Source organism: Pinus tabuliformis, chromosome X (assembly GCF_031772625.1).
Source record: "Pinus tabuliformis cultivar Carrire ecotype Pingquan chromosome X, CPIR1, whole genome shotgun sequence".
NCBI classification, from domain to species: Eukaryota; Viridiplantae; Streptophyta; class Pinopsida; order Pinales; family Pinaceae; genus Pinus; species Pinus tabuliformis.
The window spans coordinates 1,071,803,493-1,071,828,727 of record NC_142308.1 but is presented as its reverse complement, the minus strand read 5'-3'; the positions used below and the strand labels follow the sequence as shown (position 1 = coordinate 1,071,828,727).

At 37.8% G+C, this 25,235-nt stretch overlaps 1 protein-coding gene across 1 annotated transcript; it reads right to left on the bottom strand.

Moving 5' to 3' along the window:
- Nucleotides 1–11,883: 11,883 nt before the first annotated feature.
- On the bottom strand, nt 11,884–15,599 carry LOC149143533 (uncharacterized). The gene is made up of 2 exons (XM_089447847.1): nt 12,914–15,599; nt 11,884–12,803 (listed from the first exon to the last, which is right to left on the bottom strand). Exons 1-2 carry the CDS (start codon nt 15,477–15,479, stop codon nt 12,430–12,432), a joined length of 2,940 nt encoding a protein of 979 aa, XP_089303973.1. The 5' UTR covers nt 15,480–15,599; the 3' UTR covers nt 11,884–12,429.
- Nucleotides 15,600–25,235: the final 9,636 nt, after the last annotated feature.

Here is a 25,235-nt window from a genome sequence, read left to right as displayed (position 1 = left end):
ATCCAGAGTAACAACTGCCCAATTTTATACTTTGATGGCGCCTCAAAGTCCAACCCAGGACCAGCAGGCGCAGGAGGTGTTATCATTGATGAATTAGGAGAAGAAATCTGCAACTACGAATGGAATTTGGGGGAAAAAACAAATAATAATGCAGAGGCTCTAGCACTGTATCAAGGGTTGTTGCAATTAAAAAGCATGGGGATTAGAAAAGCTCTTGTTTTAGGAGACTCCTCCATAGTCATTGGCCTTATGAACCATCACCGGAGATCTCCAAACAGTAATCTTCAGCAACATATCCAACGCATCAATCTCCTCACCAAACACTTTGAAAAAATCAGATTCTGCCATATCCTTCGCACGCTCAATGGGGAAGCGGATAAACATGCGAATAACGCAGTTGGACATCCGGAAGGTGCATTGAGGCACAATCACAGAGATTTTTTCCAGCCTCTGCCATGAAGCAGGCCGACCCTGACATTGCCCAGGCACGCAGATCCAGCAAGCGTGTGACGGGCATGGTTACAACAGTCCCAGGACACTTGACAGAGAGTATGAAGCGCATAAACAGTCTCATTCAGGCCTTGATTCAAAGAATAACTGACATCCCGAGAAAAAACAATCACCTCAGCGAAGGACGGAAGAACGATTGCACTGCTCCAGCAAATCGACTTAGAGATTTAGGAAAATATCTTAATAATACAGAGGATCCGACTTCTGCAATGCATTCAGGCCATGGTTGGTTCCGTTCCATAAATACGGGCAGAGGAAAGCAAAGACTTGTCATACATTGCTATGAGCAAGAGCAGCTTCGCTGGAATGAAGGAGGCGCACTTGTCCAGAGTCGAAGACGAAATCAATCTCTGGTATCGCCATTCCTTGCTTTGATTATCTCTTCTCTAATCTTTATCGTGGTGCTTTTCAGGAATAGTTTCAGTGGGAAGGCGAGAACTACTGCTCCATTCTTTCAACAATCTCTGTTTTATTTACTTCACCTCTGCGGGCCGTCCTCCATCTTTCAAACTTGCCCCTTTAGTACGCCCCTCTCTGGTTCATTCTCTCTAATCTCCAGTATTTCCCCTTCAAGTTTGTGCGCTATCATCCAGACTCTCTTTTATTTCCCTTCTCTCACTCAGAAAGTGAGAGCTGTTAGCACGACCCCCTTTTGTTTATTCTCCCTAACCTTCAGTACTCCTCCTTCAACCCTGCGCATCATCATCCGGCCCTTCTTATTCTTCTCCCGCAGCAAAGAGGAGTTAGCAGCCCACCACAGTGAAACCGCCCCTTAGAGAATCCAAGCCCAAGTAGTGATGGAACGTCCTGAGCAATGCTTTCATTGCTGCGATCTTCAGGCCGAATTCGAAGAGGTCAGAGCTCAACAAAGGGTATTGGAAGATCAAGTTCGGAACATGGAAGCCAGGCACGCTGAACAGATCCGGAGCCTGGAAGCCAAATTTGACGAGCAGTTCAGAATTTTACACAGCAAATACCGCACAGAAATGAACCTGTTTCTCCACCGAGTTCATTCACTTCATGAGCAGTTCAACGGACTCAGCAATAGATCCATTCACGCTGAGGAATCGCTGGCAATCTTAAGGGAAATCATGGAAGCAAAGCAGAAAGATAAATCAACATCCTCAAGTGCAAAGCCAATGGAAGCAGACCAGAACCCAGAGGATTCCACAGCGAGAAAGATCAGTCGTATTGACATTGATTAACTATGTGCTGTAAATGCAAGTTTTGGTGCCACCAGTATGTCCGAATTTATAGTAGCAATAGATGTTTTTTAGCTAGAAGTTATAGAAATCAATTCAAGGACAGGAACCTCATCCTTTCTCCTTGGATTTGTAATGCTCTCGAAGCAATCTATGTATGGCTTCATGCCTTATTCCCTTTTTCAATCAATATATAGCAGCCGATCTTGTCAAAAAAAAAAAGAACCTAGAGCAACATTACTCATGATTTTTATTTTCCAAAACATGGAAAATTAGTATATTATAATTTAACTAAATAATATTCTTATTATTATATATATTTTTATACCTTATCAAGTAATCACGAATATTTTACAATGCTTTCTAATTTTTTTGAAGATTATAACCTAGTGATAAAATCACCAAGATTTAACAAAATTTTCTAATTCAGTGAAATATTTGCCAAAAAATTATATATGTATATTATATCAATGAAAAAATAGCCTATACATTTTTCTATATAACATGGAGATTCGCCCATTTATTATACATATAAATTTGGTGGGTTTCTTAAAATTTCCCTTGATCATCAACCATGGTAAATCAAGGTAAACAATAAATTTTCTAATTCAGTGAAAGATTCGCCAAAAAATTATATCTGTATATTATATCAATGAAAAAATACCCTATACATTTTTTTATATAACATGGGGATTAACCCATTTATTATACATATAAATTTGGTGGGTTTCTTAAATTTCCCCTAATCATCAACCATGGTAAATCAAGGTGAACAATAATCTTTCTTCGTAAATGCTTGTAAAGCATGGTAATCATTATCAATTATGGTCAACATAGGTCAACCATGGACTGCCATGGTAAATCAAGGTAAACAATAATCTTTCCTCGTAAACCCTTGTAAAGCATGGTAATCATTATCAATCATGGTCAACATAGGTCAACCATGGACTACCTTGACCAACAATGGGCCATGTTCAACCATGGTCAACCTTGTCAACCCACTTCAGCCATTAATGCAACCATTTTTATAACATTAATGTAGCAATGTAACAATGGTGAAAATTATTGTAACATTTTTAAATCAATGTAACATTAATACATTGTTACATTCATGGTTCTCCATGGTCAAAGTCAATGTCAACCATCTTCAACCTTGGTCAACCTCGTCAACCATGATCAAACTCATCACTCTTCTTCAACCATTATCAACCATGGTCAACAAATCCACCTTGCACATGCTAGCCATCAACTAGCACAACCACATTAGTAAATGTTGTTGATATACACCAATTGGCTTCACTTTCCACCTTTTACATGTTAGTTAGTCCGTGTATGAAAATAACACTAGTGAACCTATATCAACCACATTTACTAATATGATTGCATTAGGGTTAGAAAATATAAACTAGAAATTTCTTAAAATGTAATTTTTTTATAATAAGATATAGTTCTTATTTTTATAATAAAATTTGAAGCTAAATTTTTAATAATATTTTAAATATAATTAATTCAAATTTTATTTTGTAATAACCTATTAAAATCATATATTATATATTATTTATTATTACAATGACATGAAAAAATGGTATATATATATATATATATATATATATATAATTAAAATTGATGGTAATATGAAACCAAATATGATCGGAAACTCTCTGAACAACAGTTATAGTAAGTTGCACTGAGATGAGATGAACCACAGTCGAATTCAAAATATAAAGTTGATAGTTCTATTTGAAAATGTGATGACAGCGTTAGACCAGAGCATACACAACACACAACGGATTATACTCAGATACATAGACAGCAATAGCAGAGAATAATTCATAGAGACAGACAAATGGAGAAACAACAAGATTACTCAGTCAGAAACAGTGGAATAGATAAAACAATCACTGGAGAACATAAATCACTTTGCATTACATAATAGGCTTGGTCCTTGGCTTGCTTACTTGCTTTGGCCAGAGAAATTACAAATTTATAGAGGCAGAAGAAGGATCTAGAATCCTGTATGTGATTCAGATGGAGATCAGGAATGATCTAGAAACTAATGGCAGTGTAGAAAGATCTACAATCCTGGAGATCTAGAAGGATCTAGAATCCTGCGTGAATTTGGCTTCACACTTAACATTCTCCCACTTGAAGACAAATAAGAGTCATCAAGTCACACTGAGTCCTACCACGCCTCTACATAACTCATGTTTATTTCATGGTAGAATCTTAGTGAGCATATCAGCAGGGTTCCTATCTATATGGATCTTTTCAAAGGATAACTGTTCTTCCTCCAACACATGCTAGATCCAATGGTACCTTAAGTCAATGTGCTTGGGTTTTGAATGAAATGCTAGGTTTTTCGCCAAGTGAATGGCACTTTGACTATCACAATATGACACATACTTGTCCTGCTTTATTCCTATCTCTCTTAGGAATCGCTGCATCCACAACATCTCTTTACAAGCTTCTGTTGCAGCTATGTACTCTACTTCTATTGTAGAGAGGGATACTATTCTTTGTAGCCTTGACACCCAAGATAATGTTGCACCTACAAATGTATACAAATAACATGTAGTGGACTTTCTAGTATCCATATCTCTAGCCATATCTGCATCTATAAATCCTTTAAGCACAGTCTCGTCATGACCAAAACATAAACAATAATGACTAGTACCATTGAGATACCTCAAAATCCATTTTACTGCTTGCTAATGTAGTTTGCCTAGATTGGCAACGAACCTACTCACTACTCCCACTGAATATTCAATGTCTAGTCATGTGCATACCATGGCATACATCAAACTGCCAACTGCTGAAGCATAAGGAATCTTGCTCATTTCTTCTTTCTCCTTGTCATCATTAGGACATAATTTAGTACTCATCTTGAAGTGGGCTACAAGGGGTGTACCAACTAGCTTGGCATCCTTCATATTAAACCTATCAAGCACCTTCTTGATATGTTTTTCTTGTGACAGCCACAACCTTTTGTTTTTCTTGTCATGCATAATCTGCATGCCCAATATCTGTTGTGCTGGTCCCAAATCCTTCATTGCAAATTTGCTACCCAAATATTTCTTCAACCTATTGATCTTATTCTTATCATGCCCAACAATCTACATGTCATCCACATATAACAATAATATGATATACTTTCCTTGATCATACCGCTTGATATAGACACAATGGTCAGCTTCCAACCTCTGAAAACCATGTTCCAACATGAATGAATCAAATTTCTTGTACCATTGTCGAGGTGCCTATTTCAACCCATAGAGAATCTTCTTCAACCTACAAACAATGCCTTCTTTGCCTTTTTCTGTGAAGCCTTCTGGCTTCTCCATATAAATTTCTTCCTCCAATTCACTATGAAGGAATGCAATTTTTACACTAACTGTTCACATTCTAGGTCTAAAGCAGCAACTAGACCAAGAATGACTCTAATGGATGACATTTTAACAACAGGTGAGAAAATTTCAGTGAGTCAATACCTTATTTTTTGTCAAAACCTTTCACCACCAGCCTTGCTTTATACCTATCCTTCTTTTCATCACCTTCATGCTTAATCCTGTACACCCATTCGTTTTGTAGAGCCTTTCTACCTTTTGGGAGATTTACCAACTTCCAAGTTTTATTTTCCTGCAAAGAGTTCAATTCTTCTTCCATTCTTTATTGTGCTTGACTTTACAAGCTTCTTGAAGACAATTAGGTTCACCTTCATCAGTCAACAAAATATAGTTTGAAGGAGGATACCTTTGTGAAGGCTTATGAGGCCTAGAATATCTGCGAACCAATTGTGGTGGTGCATTATTAGGTTGAATCTCCTGTAAAGGTTCCTGCAAGATTCCTTCTTCTTGTTGTTCATCATTTTCCACTTGTTGTTATTCATGCTCCTGAATTTGTTGTTCATTTTCTTGTATTGGTGGTATGTTTTCCTGCTGCTTTTCAAACCTGTCAATAACCTTTTTGACCCTCAACTCACCTATAGTCCTCTTGAACATTTCTGACTCATTAAATATAACATGCCTGCTTCTAATAATTTTATGTTTGACTGGATCTCATAGATGATAACCAAAAACTTCATCCGCATATCCCAAAAAAATGCATTTCATAGATTTATCATCTAGCTTAGTTTTATTATCTTTGGGAATATGTACAAATGCTTCACATACAAAGATTTTCAAGTGAGAAAAATTCAAATTCGTACCAGTCCAAACTTCTTCAGGGATACTGCCATCCATGGCTGTAGTTGGAGATCTATTTATGAGGTAGCAAGCGGTCCTGACTGCTTCAGCCCAAAAATTCTTCTCCAAACCGGAATTGGACAATTTACTTCACACCTTTCCCATAATGGTGTGATTCATCCTTTCTGCGACACCATTCTGTTGAGGAGTACTAGGCACAGTCTTCTCATGCTTTATGCCAAACCTGTTGCAATATTCCTTAAATGCATTTGAGCAATATTCTCCACCATTATATGTTCTTAAACACTTCAACAATTTGTTAGTCTCTCTTTCAACAGCAACATGGAATTTTTGAAATATTCCAACACTTCACTTTTATTTTTCATGGGATATGCCCAAACCTTCCTGGATGCATCATCTATAAATGTTACAAAATATGATGCTCCTCCTAATGATTTGATGTTAATAGGCCCAAACACATCTGAGTGTACCAATTCTAACACATTTTTCTTTCTGTCATGGCCACCTCTAAGGAATGAAACCCTTCTTTGACTACCATATAAAAATATCAAGATTGTAGGATTTCAAACCTGGCAATAAATTTTTACCAACAAGGATTTTTAAGCCCTTCTCGCTCATGTGACCCAAACGCTTATGCCACAGATCTGTTGAATTTCCTTCTTTTGTGACAACAGCCAAATCTAATTTTCCTATCAGTGTCTTCAATGTGTATAATGTTCCTGTCTTGGGTCCTTTGGCTACGACCAATGCACATTTGCTAATTTTCCAGCCTCCTTTTCCAAAGCTTGTCGAATAGCCTTCATCATCCAGTCGTCCCATAGAGATCAAACTCATGCGCATTTCTAGTACATGCCTGACCTGTTTCAACAATATATCTTATCCATCTTTCATCTTGATCTCAACATCTCCCACTCCAACAATGTTGTAAAAATGATTATTCCCCAAATGCACTCTACCATAATCACTAGGATTATATGAAACAAAACTATCTTTGCACGAGGTTACATGGTGAGATGCCCCAGAGTCAAGGATCCAATCAAAGCTACTGCTAGATGTATATACACATGCATCCTCTACTAAAACAGTAAACAACACATCACCATCTATGGCTACAATAGTAGTCTCACCTTCATTTGTTCTGGATAACTTGTGATTTGTACTGGACGGTCTCTGATCCTTTTGTCCTTTCTTCCAGAATCGACATTCTTTCTTCATGTGCCCGCGTTTGCCACAATGAAAGCAGATGATTTTGCCTCTCCTTGATTTCGATCAGCTTCTCAATCTTGATCGCCCTTGTTGGCCTTGATACATTCTCCTACCACGATTAGCTAGAGCTAGAGCCTCTCCTCCCTAGTTTTCCGCAATTGACTTACGTCGCAGCTCCTCATTCATTAAACTGCTATTGACATCATCAAACTTCAGGGTCCCTGTAGTTGCTGAAGTGCTCATAGCTACAATTAAATTTTCCCAACTGTCTGGCATAGAACACATCAGCAATATGGCTCTAATTTCATCATCTAAAATGATTTTAACATAGGCAAACTAATTAGTAATAATATTAAATGCATTCAAGTGTTCAACAACTAAAGCACCCTCCTTCATTTTGAGATTATAAAGCTTCTTCATCAAAAACACTTTGTTTGATGCCGTGTTCTTCTCATATAGATCATGGAGCTTCTTCCATAATCCTTCTACCGTATTTTCTCCAGACACATTGAAATAAACATTCTTTGCTAAATATTGGCGGATTGTTGCAATTGTCTTTCTATCTAGCTTATTCCACTCTTCATTTGTCATCGATGAAGGTTTCTTTGTTGTTCCTTCAATCGACAAACACTCATCCTTTAAAATCAATATATCCTCCATCTGTGATTTCCATAGAGAAAAATTAGCCCCGCTCAACTTCTCCATATCTGTAACTGTTGTCTCCATTTTCAATCAAATTCAAGCCCCAAAACACAAAAAACTCCACTTAAAAATAAAAACTCTAATTATTACTCTTTAAAATTTAGTAATAATGACCTTCCTTCTTTTAAAATACCCTTTTCAAAATTCCTGCTACTTTTTAAAATATACTTTTCAAAATTCCAACATATAATTATATATGTTTCATAATAAATATAAAAACATATATAATGTTTTAACCTTTTCACATTTCACACATACATATGTTGGTTTGAGAAAAAACTTCAAGTATATGTGCAAGCTTGATGTAAAAAAAAAACTTAAGAACACCACGTTTCAACTCCAATCTCCACGGATCTCCACATTTCAAACCCCAGCAACAGGTTTCAACATAGATCCACGACCTTGTTTTTCTTGCACCAACTGTCTTTTAGTTCCAACGTTCTTCAGCTATTTCCTGGACATATCCTTCAACAAATCCAAAGGTAACAACCACCGTTTTAACAAATGCTGCCAGAGCAAGGCAATGGGACTAAACAGCTTGCACAGTGGATATTCGACCCTAGCTCTGATACCAGTTGTTAGATGAGAGGGCACATAACACGCAGCGGATTTATAGCTCTGATACCAGTTGTCAGACGAGAGGATACATAACACGCAAGGGATTTATACTCAGAGACTTAGACTGCAATATCAAAGAAAATTCACAGAGACATACAAATGGAGAAACAACAAGATTACTCACTCAGAAACAACAAAATAGATAAAACAATCACTAGAGAACAGATATCACTCTGCATTACATAACAGGCTTGGGTCCTGGCTTGCTTACTTGCTTTGGCTAGAGAAATTACAAATTTATAGGATTTAGAATCTTGTATGTGATTCAAATGGAAATCTAGAATGATCGAGAAACTAATGGCGGTGTAGAAAGATTTAGAATCCTAGAGATCTAAAAAGATCTGATGTAGAAGGATCTAGAATCCTGCTTGAATTTGGCTTCACACTTAACAAACACATTGAAGTAATTCCTTGTCTCTATATAAACCTATTTTTTGGCCCAAAGCTTTTTAATTGAAAAAAATATTATCACAGAGTATTTTAGCAAATCCAAGATTATTTTTTTTTGTTTTCACCCAAAGCTTTTTAATTGGAAAAAAAATATTACAGCAGAGAATTTTGGCAAATCCAAAATTTTTTTTGGTTGAAACTTACTTTTTAGCCCAAAAGTTTTTCATAATATTTTTTTTTTTTTATTGATAAGAGAGAATTTTGGCAAATCCAAGATTCCGGTTGAAACCTATTTTTGTGCCCAGAAGTTTTTCATCGAGAAAACTAAACTCTTATACCGAGAATTTTGGCAAATCCAAGATTCTTGCTGAATTTTCACTGAACCATCAAAATTCTCAAAATTTTCTAGGGATGAAAAAGGAGATTATAAATGAAATGAAATGTATTTAGTATTTTAAAAAACCATAGATCAGAGAATCAAGCAATGGAAAGGTTAAACGATATTCTATTGTAAAGATATCTGAGTTATTTAATTTGTGAAGAAGATGTTTATGTGGATAAAATACAGAAGTCATATTCATTATTTTTAATCTGAATTTAGTGGTAATCTGAGTTTCCAAATATCCAATAAATAGGAAAGTAAGTAGCAAAGTTTTATTATTTTTAATCTGAATTTAGTTGTAATCTGAGTTTCCAAATATAAATAGGAAAGTAAGTAGCAAAGTGATGCCCTTTACATAAAAGGAATCTAATCCATGTAAATGAATTAGGAAATGGGAATTGTATTCATAATTTTTATGGATGGGAATGTAGGAAAGATCTTAAATACAGATTTAATATGAGTTGAGAAAGATTCATTTTTTTATTTGTAATTTCGTGCACTGTAAAATTCTCCCCTCAACAAATGTAGAAAAAATTGATAAAGAATAAGTCATTACTCGTTGTAGAAAAAATTGATAAAGAATAAGTCATTACTCGTTGCTGTTCACTGACGCGTTTGTGAGAAAAAGGTGTGGAAACTTTTCCATGAAAAATGATTACAACAAACAGTTTCAACGAACCATCAAACTGATGTTGACTAGACGCTAACAAAGGGGTCCACACTACACTTGACTTGACCGAGTGCAGATTGGACGACTAAAAGTGCTTCGTGACTGGTAGTAATGAATCTGAGATGAAACGGGCGAGGAGAGCATTAAAATTAAATATAATCATAACATAAGACATTGTGGGAGTGTAAAATTTATAATACGTTGTGGGAGTTTAAAATTTATAAAAGATTATGAAGAGAAATGATATGTAGTAATAATTTAAAGTCATTGTAGTAAAGATGAAGCAAATTCAAACCATAGAGGTATACTTTTTGTTATACCCAATGAAGGATAACATACATGAGGAGCAGTATTAATAATGGATAAGTGATTGTAATTACATAATCTTGTGATCTGGAATTAAAGATATGATGTTGCCATATTCTTGTCTTTCTCACTCCACATAGGGAATTTTTAATATTAATCTTTTTAAATATTTAAATTCAGATGTTTATGATTATTAAACGTGTTTATTTTTTTACATATAATTATTTTCTCCATCATATAAATTAAAATAAAATTATAATTTTTTATTTATTTTTCAAATATACTTATACAAAATTAAAATAATAATATCAAATAATAAATTATATGAAGTTTTATATTTTGGATCTTCAGTATTCTTAAATATGTTTATGTTTGGTTAAGAGTTTAACATATTAACGATTTAAGATTTAGAGGTATTTAGCAAAAGTGAAAACTTGCTTTTATAAACTGGTGGTTTTGTGGTTTTTTTTGAATAAAGATGACAGGTCAGCCTGCATTTGCCGATAACAAGACATAGTAATTGTCCTTACTGCTAATTTGACAACTGAATTATGATAAATTTTCCCAATGTAAAAACACTTTAGTTTTATATTTATTACTATTAAACATATTTATTTTTTCACATTTATTTCTTTTTCATATTTACTTGATTTTAGATTTTATAAAATCAATAATAAATATGAAATAACAAATAACATAAAAAACATCCTTCATACATAACTAACTTTCAAAAGAATTATGAACTATAACTCAAAACAAGGTTGTCCTTGTGCAATATCGCAGTGAATATGCACTCTCATTGGAGGCAGCCATAAAGGAATTTACTTTCACTATAGCTCGTTTAGAAACACAAAAATTAACACACACAAACCATAAGAGCGGTTTCTCTTTTCTTAATCACACAAATTTGATTTTTATAGTGATTCAGATGAGGAGCATTTAAATCTTTTTCAACTAAAGACTCCCCAAAATAACTTGACATACACACACTCTAAATTGGACTTTTCCCAAAATATAAGAACTAAAACTCAATCAATTTAACTCAATTAACTCCATCTCCAAATTTAACAAACTCTTACCTACTGAAATAATTACAATTTCCCATACTTCAAACTTAATTACAATTTCCCATACTTCAAACTTTCATACTAACATTCTCGGTTTCCCATTGTGGCTGACATTCCCTTCAAACTTAATTACAATTTCCGATACTTCAAACTTTCATACTAACATTCTCGGTTTCCCATTGTGGCTGACATTCCCTTCTCCAGCTAAGGCATCAGATATCATATCCTTTGTATCATTTGTGTTAACATTGTACTTTGTTATCATTCGCTTCGACAAGCCTGTGCATGCCAATAAGTTTCTCCAGTTATGCATTTTTATAATACCAATCGGCTCTCTTAGTGCCTATCGAAGTCCATGGGTCACAAATTAAGTGGCTGTGCTAATATATTTATACATAACACCATGGCCTTGATATTTATACATAACATGCATGAAATAGATAACTAGTGGAGATAGATAGATTTAAGATAGACAGGCGGCTCTTTGTCTTTTTTTCCGTAGTGGACAGGGTAATATTTTATCTAATCCACACACTGCAATTTTAAGAAGATCCATCTTGCTTCACAAAAACCCATTCATAGTTTTAAGCAATAATATCTTACTTCATAAAAACCCATTCACAATTTTAAGCAATGATATCCCTAGTAAAATTAAAAGATGTCTTGGGAGAGTATTACAACTGCTAGAGGTGAAGTCTCTAGTCGGAATCGAAATATCAAAATCTTGATAATGAGCTCCAGCTTCCATAACAAATATGACTGGCCGCCCAGAGATAAGTTTTTATTCTCAAAAGCCAACCCAACCAATATCTTGAAAGTATCAACAAGTTCCAAGAATGTGGTCCAGTAGTTATGTATGGACATTTCATCCCCACATGTCTTGTATCTAAAAATTATTACAAATCTAATTTTTTTTGGAAGAAAAAAAAGTTCTGATTCCAGATAAGACTATGATAAGACTATATGTTGGAAAACTAGTATAAACCTGATTTCTTTGGAAGGAAAAAAAAATATAATTCTGATCTAATTCTGGATAAGGCTATGTAGGTTGGAAAACTACTCTAGACCTGATTTCTATGGAAGAAAAAAAGAACTTTGTAGGAAAAGTAAAAGATAAAAAACCTACAGTTGTTGTGTCAAGCTCTCATGACATCTTCATATGGACTGCAACATTTCATATGGACTGCAACATCTCTAGCACTTGTCTCATGGATGGCCGCCGATTTGGTAAGCTGCTTGTACACATTAACCCAACTCGCAACATACACAGCATTTGCTCTCTACAACGACTACTGCCATCTTCACCTACACCTTCGGCTTGTAGAATTCGCCAGTCCAATATTCCCTGCTCCTCCTCTTGCTGCAGAACCACTCCCCACTCCTCCCGCTCTCTGCTCATTATTTGGTTGCGGATCCATCCCACGATGTCAAGACTTATTCCATATTCCATTTCGCCTGTCGCTCTCTTTCCAGTTACAAGCTCCAGAATGACCACCCCAAAGCTGTAGACATCACTCTTTTCGTTCACCTTCATTCCCATGCAGTACTCTGCACATCAATACCAATACCAATACTTATATTGTTGGATCAATCAATATTACTTGAATTGCATCTAAGAAAACAAACTTGTTTTTTCGGAATAGCACACTATACTTTACCTGGAGCAATGTAACCATGAGAACCGGTGAAACCAGAAATTGTCAAACCATCCCATCCAGAATTTAACGTATGATGATGAGGTAATATTCTCTTGGCTACACCAAAATCGGCAATCTTGGCTCCAAACTCCGAGTCCAGCAATATATTACTCGATTTCACATCTCTATGCAATATTGGAGGACTACAATCATTATGCAAATAGAACAGCCCACGAGCTACACCAACTATAATCTTTTGTCGCACTGGCCACTCCAATAATGAGATGGATTCTGATCCTCCATGAAGGTACTCGAACAGACTTCCATTTTGTATGTACTCAAATACCAATAACTTGAAATCCGAATCTTCATTTGAGATAGAACAAAGGAGCTTTAAGATGTTGGCATGTCTGATCAAACCCAGGATCTCAACCTCTGCTTCGGATTCTTTTTTATTTTTCATAATCTTCTTCACAGCCACCTCCTGCCCGTTCTGGAGAGTGACCTTGTACACTTTTCCAGATCCTCCAGATCCAATCACATTCTCCTTTGTCAAGTGCCGGAGGATGTGTGCCTCGTTCAGTTCCACACCAGAGTGAAAATATGTCACTTCCCATCGCAACGTTGAGCTGCTTGGCTTTCCCACAAATAAAGTTCTCACTCTACTATTGGTAATAAAACACAAAAGCAATATAATTGCCATGGATAGCATCAGAATTGAGACTAAAATTATAGGCCAATAATGATGTAAATCTCTGTTTTTTGAAGAACATGATCTTAACCTATACTTGAAAGCCGGATCACCACATAGGTCTGGATTGCCAAGAAAACTATCTTTATAGGCCAAACCCTTGAAAATGCTTGGAATTGAGCCTGACAAGTGGTTGTCAGATACATTGAATGTGCCTAACCTCAGTTGCCCCAATTCAGGAGGAATTCCCCCAACAAGTAGATTGTTTGACAGGTCCAGAGTGTGTAAATTTGGCACAGAGCCTAACCATGCTGGAATTTCCCCCTTTAACCGGTTGTTGGCAAGATTGAGTATAGTAAGCTGTCCCAACGAGATATTCCCTTTTGGAATTTCCCCAGACAGTAAATTGTGGTCAAGCTCGATGCTATTCACTGAAGGCAAGCGTATAAGCTCCTCAGGAAGAGGCCCCTGCAGTTTGTTATTGCTTGCACTAAAGTTAACGAGATTGCTCAGCTGCCCGATATGTGGCGGAATGATTCCACTGAACCGATTGTTGGCCATCTCTAACCTTTGCAGCTCCTTTGCTCCACCAATCTCTACAGGAATGTGGCCTTCAAACTTATTTGTATAAATCATCAACTGTACAAGTATTTGAGAGCTCCATAACGCCAAAGGAACCTCACCACTTAGCTGATTTTGATAGAGTTGGGCGAATTGCAGACTGCTGCTGCAAGAGTCTAAGGACTCCAGACTCCCATTGAAATTGTTTGAAAATATAACCAACGCATAAAGACTTCTTCCCTTGCATAGGTTTCTAGGCAGAGGGCCACTGAGATTATTTTCTGAAACATCAAGAAGCGAAAGAAGAGAATGTGTGCCCAAATCCTGTGGCAACAACCCAGTAAGCTTATTACTTGAAAGATCCAAGGCTGTCAAGTTAGCAAGCATTCCTATCTGTGCAGGGACAGATCCCGTGAGGCTGTTCTCCCACAAAGCGAGGTTACCCAAATGACTCAGATTTGCAATTGTTTCAGGAATCCTTCCATTCAGCTTATTACTTGAAAAGTCCAAAAGACGCATGCTGCTCAGCTGGCCAATATTGTCCGGTATTTGTCCAGACAGCTGGTTTTTCCATAGTTCGAGTTGTGTCATCTTGCTCAACCTCATCAAACTGGCAGGGATATTACCCCACAAATGATTCTCAGAAAGATCCAAGCTCTCCAGCTCCGTTAAATTACCCAACGAAGAAGGAATTTTTCCTTCCAGACTGCAGTTTTGCAGCCATAGCTGCAGTAGGTGCGTCAAATTGCCAAGAAAAGCAGGAATTGATCCAGACAAGTGATTACTATTGAGAGACAGTTTCTCCAATTTGGGTAACATGCCGAAGCCTTGAGGAATATCTCCAGAGAAATTGTTATCGTCCAAGTACAAATTGCGCAACTCACCCAATTCATGGATGTGATGCGGCAACTTTCCGCCGAACAGGTTGGATGACAAATCCAACGTCTTCAAATGCTTGCAAGCCAACAATCCATCGGGGAATGGACCTTCGAAGTGGTTGGATGGCAGTCTCAGATCCGTCAGATTTTGAAGGGCGCATATAGCAGAAGTCAAGCGTCCCGTAATGGAAGTGTTGGAGAGATTAACTTTTGTAACGACATTGAATGGAATATTACAAAATACTCCCTTCCAACCACACGGATTTTCATCAGACGAATTCCAGTTGCTCAAAACATTATGTTTGTCACTCCAATCCCTCTCTTTTATACGCAACAGTATTTTTCCTTCGTCAGAGATGGCATTGCATTGAAGCGCAAGTAGGCAGAGAGTGAAGAAGAGGAGGAGAGCTCTCAGCAATTTGAATGAGAAGGACTGTAACAAGCCTGAGCGAGCCATGGTTGCTGGGTATTTCGATGAAGTTTGGCTTAGCTTTCCTCTATATATATGCAACTACAAAATTCTGCCGGCCATTACACGATTATAAAGAAAGGCCCACCTCCAGAAATAGGGAGCATTTCTCGAGCAGGGTCATGATAAGATTTTATCCGATGTCTCCAAAGAGAGTCACAAAGGCAAACAACTTACTAACCTATTGACTGGTGTCAACTCAGTGGATGTGTGGGTCCCGATGATACCCGATTTAATCGCCATGAAAACAATATATCTTGACTGGTCATGACTTAGCACCTATGGGGTTGTAAAGTTATTGAATAACATTGATTTGTCATCGTCTAAAAATTATCTCCACAAAGACCATTGTGGAAAAGTTGTTTATGTGTGGAAAACTCGTTGACTCGTGTTGACATGGTTTTCTAAGGTTGTTAATTTATTGACTTGTCATTGTAACAAGTTAGTGACACTGCAGAAATTTTCCCGATATGGTTGGAAAGAAAACAAAGGTACTTGAAGGCTTAAACATACACTGAATCACTGTAATCAAATTTTATGTATTTTAAAAAGATAACGAATAAAATAATTAAAAATATTAATTCTAAAGTTATAATAAGTTAATACAATATATGTTTTAGATTTTTCACATCTAAAATTATTAAAAAATATCAATTTAAAATTATTTAATTTAATTTGATTAATTAATTTTGTAAATATGTTTTTTAGGAAAGTGATTTAAATTTACTTTATTCCATGATTATAAAAAATGGATGGACTATTATAGCAAAATAATTTATAAATGTTTTAGTGAGCATTTATAAATGTTTTAGTGTTTTGCTCAATCAATGGTTTTTTTCAGAAATCAATGATTAACCTTATTAAGATAAACAAATTATTATAATAAAATAATTTCAAAACATTTGAGTGCTTTGCTTACTCAATGTTTTATAAGAAATAATTTATTAACTTTATCGGGATGAATGAATTATTATAATAAGATAGTCATAGAGTTTTGAGTGTTTTACTCTCAATGTTTCAAGAAAAACTTATACTTCTTTGATAACTATTCTCTCTATATATAGTTTAATTGTATTACTATAAAAAAGTAAGCTGAAACATACACAACCATACATTATCATCATCCAAAGAGTTATTATGTAGGTGATTTCATTTTGCCAAGTGGGAAACCAAATGTTGTTGACCACCTACTAATTAAGTAGTTTCTCCAGAATTCATGAAGTTTCAAAAGTTTAAGCATAACTAGAGTATCTATATCACTACTATAATATCAAAAATTAAAAGTAAGCATTTAGTCTCAAGTGTCAGAAGATGTCACTAGAGCTGGATCTTGAGCATTGGAACTTGGAAAATCATGAGAAACAAGTCCACATTTAAAATGGAGCTAAATGTGAGCCAACCTCTCATCCATTTTCTCTATAAAGAACCTATGGTTTCATTGAGTCGTTTTATGTCTTCCAGATTGGAAAAAATATTATATCTTCCAACCTGCTAGTCTATCAAAATCTTGCAAAGGTCTTCATCTGCCAATAAAGGGTTAGGGAAACATAGCAATGCTTACTTCTTCGCTTGTTGTGGCCCGCATAAGGAATCTAAAGAGCTATATCTTCCATAATCTATGGATTTGAAAAGACTTGTCTGTCATAAACCACATGAGACTCCATATTTCAAATTTCATTACGGTTATCAGGAAGGATGATTGTATGAAAATTATCAGTAGCCTCTTGGGCTTATTGCTGAGCGTTATTACAAGCTTGGGAGCCACAACCAACCCCCTTCTCCTAACGCCTGCTACGCATGCATTGATGTTGCATGAGAAACAACCAAATATGAACCTCGGGCAATGAATTCAAGCCACACAACTCCATGCCAAAGATTTCCCACTGCCTAATACAATAACTCTCCAAAGCATAGGTTGAGTGCTGGTTATAACAAATTGACCTCTAGAGAGGGAGAGAATAATACAAACCCTGGACCAACCACCCCCACTAAATAGAGACCAAGACAAATGCTCAACAATAATACTCAGTCCAAGAGGGGTAAGAAGATAAGCCCCACAGTTTGCAAGCCTAGTGGCGAAATTAAGCATAAATATCTAGATGTTCGAACCAAAATAGATTACCCCTGGACAGAAATACCATAAAATGTGCAAACTACAACAATTAGCTCTGGACAATGACAAACTTGTGAGCTAGAAATCCATTCAAGCCAAAACAGACAAATACAAGAGCCCCTCGAGAAAATATACTTTATTTCTCTAGTAATCTTCCAAGCATTTAGAAAAGAATCATGGGAAATATGAAAACCACTTTCAACAGAAGGTAGAGCCTAGTTAATGCATACTAGGAAGGGCAATACAACTAGAGTTGTGTTGGTAGGCCAACCTACTCTTTATTTTCGACAAAAATTAACTCCCCCCCTAAAACTTTACTATTTTTCTCGTTATGATTGGGTTTGTATTGGTTTGATTCTTTCATTCCTTTCTTCTAATCATGATTTTGACCTTTATGGAAATAAGCTTGATGGACAAGTTTTATTGATGAGATTATGAACTTCGAGGTATCTAAGGGATTTGCTCTTAATAATTGATTTATTTCACTAGCAACAACATCATCAACATTCTTTGAGTTATTATGGATGACTTATGAATGGGCTACAACTTTATACAACATGTCAACTGGACAGTGTAAATGGTCGTTACAAAATATTTGATTTTATAGTAGCCCCCTTTGATGCCTATCACATATCGTAAGGTCTTCATAAACAATGTCTTTCATATGTTTTGATCAAATTATAGCCCTAATGTACTAGATGGTTTTTCTCCTCATTCTCATTATTATACTTTTCCCCTTCTGAGCTCTGGTCATTTTGTGATGTTATTCTTCGATCCTTACTCATTGTTCATTGAACATTTGACTTTGAGCACTTTCCACATTTTAGTTTGATGGTTTTTCTTAATTAATAGAACTTAGATACTTTCTTTGGTATTCTCCAAGTTTCATTGCTTTTGGATGCCTTTCTTGACCATTTCCTTCTTCGATTTAATGAGTCTCAACTTATCTTGATAAAACAAATATTTAAAAGATTGTAACATATAAGTATTTAAAACTATAAATATTGTGTATTTAAAATAAAAAAATTTAAAATATATATTTTTAATTATTTATACATATATTAAACATGTGATATAAAATATAGTTGATATATAATATAATTATTTTAATTTCATACATGTATAGTGTATAATAAAATGTACATTAAGGAAGATTATAATTTGCTCTGAGCACTGCTCCTCGGCCCCTGCTCGACCTTTCTTGAGCCCGCTCCCTGCACGACCTTCTGACTGCGTGTGAGCCCGCATCCACCGAGGGTCTGTCCGCACGAGGCCCTTCTCAGCTCTGCGGTCGGCCTAGCCATGGCTGATTGCTTTGCCCAAGAGCTCTGACAAGCTTGGATCTGCATCCATGGAGGTGCTGGGCACCCCCCATGCCCCTTCTTCTCCTCCTTCATCGACGATCTCCTCAGCTGAGGCGTTCAACAGGCTTCTGGAAGGGCTCCCTAAGAAGAAAAATGTGGAAGTGACGAAATTTGTTAAGAAACTCAATGATATCCCAGAGATCTCTCTCCCTCTGGAAACTCCGATTCAGGTTGCTTTATCCTTGTCTAAGCGAGCCCTCATAGGCTAGTTCACGGGTCTATGGCCATCCCCCAAATCCACAGAGAGCTGGGTCAAAATAAATTGGTCGCCGCTGATCAAAGAAAATGTGACCTCATACTTTCTGGGGCGAGGATTCTTCCTCTTTGAATTCACCTCCAAAGACAACAAAGACCTGATTTTCCGAAATGGTCCTTATTTCATGGGCCCCCAGGGTTTGTATCTGAATAAATGGACTCCTGACTTCGATCCAGCAGTAGACGTATCCAAAGCTGTCCCAGTGTGGGTTAGGCTTCCAAATCTCCCAGTTCATTGCTGTAACTGGGATTCCTTGATGCACATCGGAAACGCCTTGGGGAAATTTATGGATCGAGCGAACAACAAGGACCAATATGATTGTGCCAGGATCTGCGTTGAGGTGGATCTGGAGGAGGGGCTCCCAGAGGCCATCAAAATCAAGGTAGGAAGTTGGACGCATGTGCATAAGCTAGATTATGAACAGTTGCCCTTCAAATGCTGGAAGTGTCAGGTATATGGGCACTTCACCAGACACTGCCCCACTGTCAATGAAGCTGTACAAGGGAAGGAGGTCGGCTGGAAACAAGTTAAATGATCCAAAATGCCTTCCAAGACCCCGAACCCGGGAGGACCTAGTGGCAAAGGCCCTCAGCAGGACCCAGCTCAGCATATCCAGCAAACCCAGCCCAAGATCACCTCAGAGAACAGGTTTGATCCTCTCAGTTCCCAACCAGAGGATTCCCATGAAGTTCCAGTCCAAAAACCAGTGTCCCCAGACAAAGGTTCCCTACCCCCCTTCTTTAAAGACACGGGGGTTGCAGAAAGCTCAAAAGGAACCCCCGTTGAAGTCGAGGAGGAGGATCAAGAATCAGAAGATTCGGAGGAGGAAGGAGAAATAGGAGAATCCCAATCCTCTGTAAGGAGATCTACAAGAGGGCGCAAAACGGATCGGGAGAAAAGAGAGCACGAAACGTACAAGGACAAACTACAGGGCAGTCAACCAACTTTGGAGAAGCTGCTAGCAAAAAAGCCGAAGATGGCAAGAAATCTGCATCAAGGCTCCAAGGGAGCCCAGCCGAGCAAAGGTAAATAATGAAGATAATCTCCTGGAACTGTAGGGGTATGGGTAGCAAAATCAAAGAAGAGGCTATAAGAAATCTAATAAGAACAGAGGCTCTCAATAGACTCCTTCTCCAGGAGACTAAGATGGAGGAATTAGATTTCCTTCAGGTAAGTAAAGAACTTTGGAAAAAGAGTAATGCAACAACTGTCTCATCCTGAGGAGCCTCTGGAGGGTTGGGTACACTGTGGAATGATAGCAGGTTTTCAGTGGTGTCTGAGGCATCAAATACTCATTGGGCGATGTTAAAGATGCAACATCTAAGCACAAAAGAAATCTTTTGTCTTTTCAATGTTTATGTACCGGTCAATGCAGGAGAAAAGAGGATCTGCTGGGACTCATTAAGGCAGCAAGCAAATCTGGGCAATCTAGAAAATGTCATCATAGCAGGTGACCTGAACATCACGCTGCACTCTTTTGAAAAGCGAGGAGGTTGCATTGTGCGAGATCCAGCAAGGGAATGGGTAGAGGATCTCCTTAAAGACTGGGATCTGTTAGATATCAAGCCTGTCTCAGGTAAGTTTACATGGTCCAATAAAAGAATAGGTCCTGGACATATTGCAGCAAGGCTGGATAGATTCTTTGTGCATAGCTCCTTTCTTTTGCTTGGTCTAGACGCTAGCATGCATATTCTTTCTTGCAGCACCTCTGATCATAAACCTATTAAGCTAAATCTTCGAGCTCATATTGACCTTGGCCCCATACCCTTCAAGTTTAGTCCTTTGTGGATCAAGGATCCCAACTTCATGCAGATTGTCAAAGAATGCTGGTCCCAGCCAGTCAGCGGATCTCCATTCTATATATGGGAAGAAAAACTCAGAAGATTGAAATCTTCTCTAAAGTGCTGGGCCAAATCTCTTGCTAATCCAGCAGTTGAAAGAAAAATATTCAAAGTCAGCTTGAGGCTCATCACCTGTTCATGGAAGAGGCATATATGTCTAGAGGAATTCTAGATAAAGAGGTACACCTCCAGCAACACTACTATAAAGCATGCTTGGCCGAAGAGGAAACGTGGAGGATCAAATCGCGCTGTCTCTGGCTTAAGGCAAGAGACATAGATACCTCATTTTTTCACAAGCAAGCTGAAGCTAGAAAAGGTTTCAATTCCATAACTGAAATTAAAGAAAACTCTACCATTCACAAAGACTTTGCAAGTACTAAACAAGCAGCCCACCTTCATTTCAAACGCCTGTATAGTGAAGAGGAGAATACACATCAAAACTTCTGTCTGCTGGACGGAGTTCCCACATCAATATCTGTTGAGATGAACCATCAGCTAGAAAGAAAAGTCACAATGGAAGAAGTCAAAAGCGTCCTCTATGCTATGGACCCAGATAAATCCCCAGGTCCTGATGTCTTTTCGACTAGATTTCTCCAATCTTGCTGGCACATAGGGGGAAAAGATCTCTATAAAATGGTTCAAAAATCCCAAGCCTGTCAGAAACTAGGAGGAAGCACAAACTCCTCTTTTCTGGCTCTCATTCCCAAGGAAAAGGGTGCCAATTCTTTTAATAGATTTCGCCCCATCTCACTTTGTAACATTGGATACAAGCTGATCACAAAAATTATTGCTAACAGGCTGAAGCAGATTCTTCCCAAAATCATTCCAGAGAACCAAGGAGGCTTTATCCATGGAAGACATTTGGTGGACAACTTCATTCTAGTTCAAGAGGCAATACTGTCAAGTCAATAGCACAAAGAACAAGGTATGGCTATCAAATTGGATTTAGCAAATGCCTTTGATCGAGTTAAACATAGTTTTCTTTTGAATGTTTTGGAAAAATTTGGTTTTGGGGTGACTTTTATCAATTGGATCCGGGCTTGCATCTCGGAACCATGGATCGCTCCTTTAGTCAATGGTAGATCTGCTTGATTCTTTAAAGCTACAAGAGGACTGAGGCAGGGCTGCCCCATGTCTCCTCTTCTGTTTGTTATTCAAGCTTCCGTTCTCAGCTTCTATCTAAACAAAAAAATGCAAGATCAGGAGATTTCAGGGATCTCCATAGCGAGGGGGGTCCAAAACATAAACCACGCCCTATTTGCAGATGATACACTGCTTCTGGGGGCAGCTTCGACTCATTCAGCCAGAAGATTTAAAGATGCACTTGATGAGTATTGTATGGAGTCCGGAAGCAGCCTCAACAAGGGTAAGTGCCATACTTACTGCTGGAACACTTCGCCCTCTCTGCTCAATTCCATCACCAGATGCCTAGGATTTGCTGCCTCCTCAGAATGGACCTCGTTCAAGTATCTGGGACTACCTATTTTTCTCAAGCGAGCCTATAGTAGGGATTGGTTCCTCAGGTAGAAAAAATTAAAAACAAAATCCAAGCTTGGGGTTTTAATTGGCTAAATATGGCGGGCAAGACAATTTTCATTAAAGCCGTCCTTAGCAGCCTCCCACTATATTAGTTCTCAGTGCTTCTAGCTCCTATTGGTATACTCCAGAAAATGGAACAACATATCAGAAACTTCTTTTGGAAAGGGGGTAAGCACAACGAGAGGAGATTTCCACTGGTAAAATGGGAAACTGTCCTCATGCCTCAGATGGAGGGAGGGATCAATTTTAAGAGGCTCCTACTGCAGAACATAGCTATGGGAGCCAAGCTCCTCTAGAGAATAATAGCGCCCAAGCCAGGCTGGGCCCAGACATCACTGTGGAGAAAGTACTTTAAGGCACGCAGTTGAGATGTTTGGATGGGCCATTACCTCAAGGAGCCTCGCCTTTTGTTAGCCTATGCTCCAAAGTTGCCCAGATGATTCAGTCCAAAGCCTATTGGATTCCCGGAAATGGGAAAAAAATAAATATATAGAACGACTACATCATGGAACGCGATCCAATTGGAGTTTTCCCAAACGTGAAAGCGCTGAAAGACTGGTTGACGGCCTCTGGAAAAAATAACCTGTGGGATATATCCTTATGGAACAGGTCGCATTGGGCAGGCTGGAATCTGTCAAATCTGCCTTCAGAACTTCACCAAGAATCCATCGACCTCTGCGAGCTTCTAAACGGGACTGCACCCTCGCACATCCGAATAAATGACAGGCGAGGCTAGGGCGCTCTGTCGGCTGGCTATTTAGTTGCCTAGGGATATGTGCACCTTGCATCAATACCAAATGTGCCTCCTGATCTGGCCCCGTGGAAGGCTGTCTGGGGTATCCCCTCATTGCCCAAGATCGACATTTTCTGTTGGCTCCTATGCCACAGAAAAATTCTAACCGAGGACAATCTCCAGAGGCGTGGATTCCATGGCCCGTCCAGGTGCTCCTTGTGCAAAGAATCTGCGGAATGTGCCACGCACCTCGTCCTCAATTGCAATTTCTCTACACAGGTCTGGAGAGAACTGATGGACTATTGGAATCCTAGATTTGAGCTCCCTGCCTCTATAACAGATCTGTTCGCCAACTGGAAATCCAACTACCCTGGTCCCTTCCCCAAAAATAAAGTGATCAAAGCGGCCTGGTCATCATTGCTCAAAATCTATTGCTGGCAGATTTGGTTAGAGCGCAACAGCAGAATCTTCAGAAGCATTCAGCACAATCCCAAGATGGTTGTGGCCAAGGTAAAGATCCAATTAAAAGAATGTCTGGGAGATCAAAAAGACGACTCGAACCTTAATCAGCTAGATATTGATTGGGGGACCTCCTTGAACCTGCAATTTCACCAAACTGTCAGAAGCATGGTCCCTCTTGAGGAATGGCAAATAAGGGGAAAAAATAGTGAAGACTTTCAAAACTGGCTCCCTAGGAAAAAGGTGCACTCCCTATTCTTTGACGGAGCAGCAAAAGGAAATCCTGGCAACGATGGAGCAGGAGGATTTATTAAAAACATCGATGGTTCATCAATCCTTCAATTTTCCTGGGGTCTGGGAATCAATTCCAGCATCCAAGCTAAAGTATTAGCCCTTTACCAAGGTCTCAAGTGGCTCTTGAAGCTGGAAATCAAGGAAGCAAATATTTTTGGGGACTCCGAAGTAATCATAAAACTCATGGTGACCAATTCTACGCCCCGGGACTTAAAATTAGCAAGGCTGATCCAAAGAATTAGAAGCGTGGCGAAGTTGTTCCAAAATCTGAAATATTTTCATGTGCTGAGAGACAACAAAAAAGAAGCTGATCTAGAAGCCAATAAAGCTGTGCATCTCTCTGTCGGGGCAATAAATAGAGACGGGGACGAAACTTGGGACCCAATTCCTTAAACATTTCAGCTGTTATGTTTTTTTGTTTGATTCTAAAGCAGTTTGTGTGTATATTCAAGCTCGGGAAAATCTCAGAAATAAGCTCAATTTCTGATCCCAAAAGGAGTTGGAAGGGGAATACATGCTTCATAATATATCAGAAGGTCGACTCCATTTGGATCGGGCCCACCCCTATTGTAATAAAAAATCGGGTATTCAGACCGCTTCATTAATATAATCCATAACCATTGATGTGAAAAAAAAAATGTACATTAAAAATATTTTCAAACCTCAAACCCCAAGTTATATAAAATATAGTTTATATATAATATAGCTATTTTAATTTCATATATTTATAGTATATAAAATATACATTAAGAATATTTTCAAACCCCAAGTTAAGCCTAAAGCCTAGGCCTACATTTCACCCACATTTCATCCAAGTTAAGCCTAGACCCACATTTCACCCAAGTTAAGCCTAAAGCCTAGGCCTACATTTCACCCAAGTTAAACCTGAAGCCCAACCCCAAGTTATATAAAATATAGTTTATATAAAATATAGTTATTTTAATTTCATATATTTATAGTATATAAAATATACATTAAAAATATTTTCAAACCCCGAGTTAAGCCTAAAGCCTAAGCCTACATTTCACCCACATTTCAGCCTAAAGCCCATTTCACCGAAGTTAGTTTATATATAATATAGTTATTTTAATTTCATATATTTATAGTACATAAAATATACATTAAAAATATTTTCAAACCTCAAG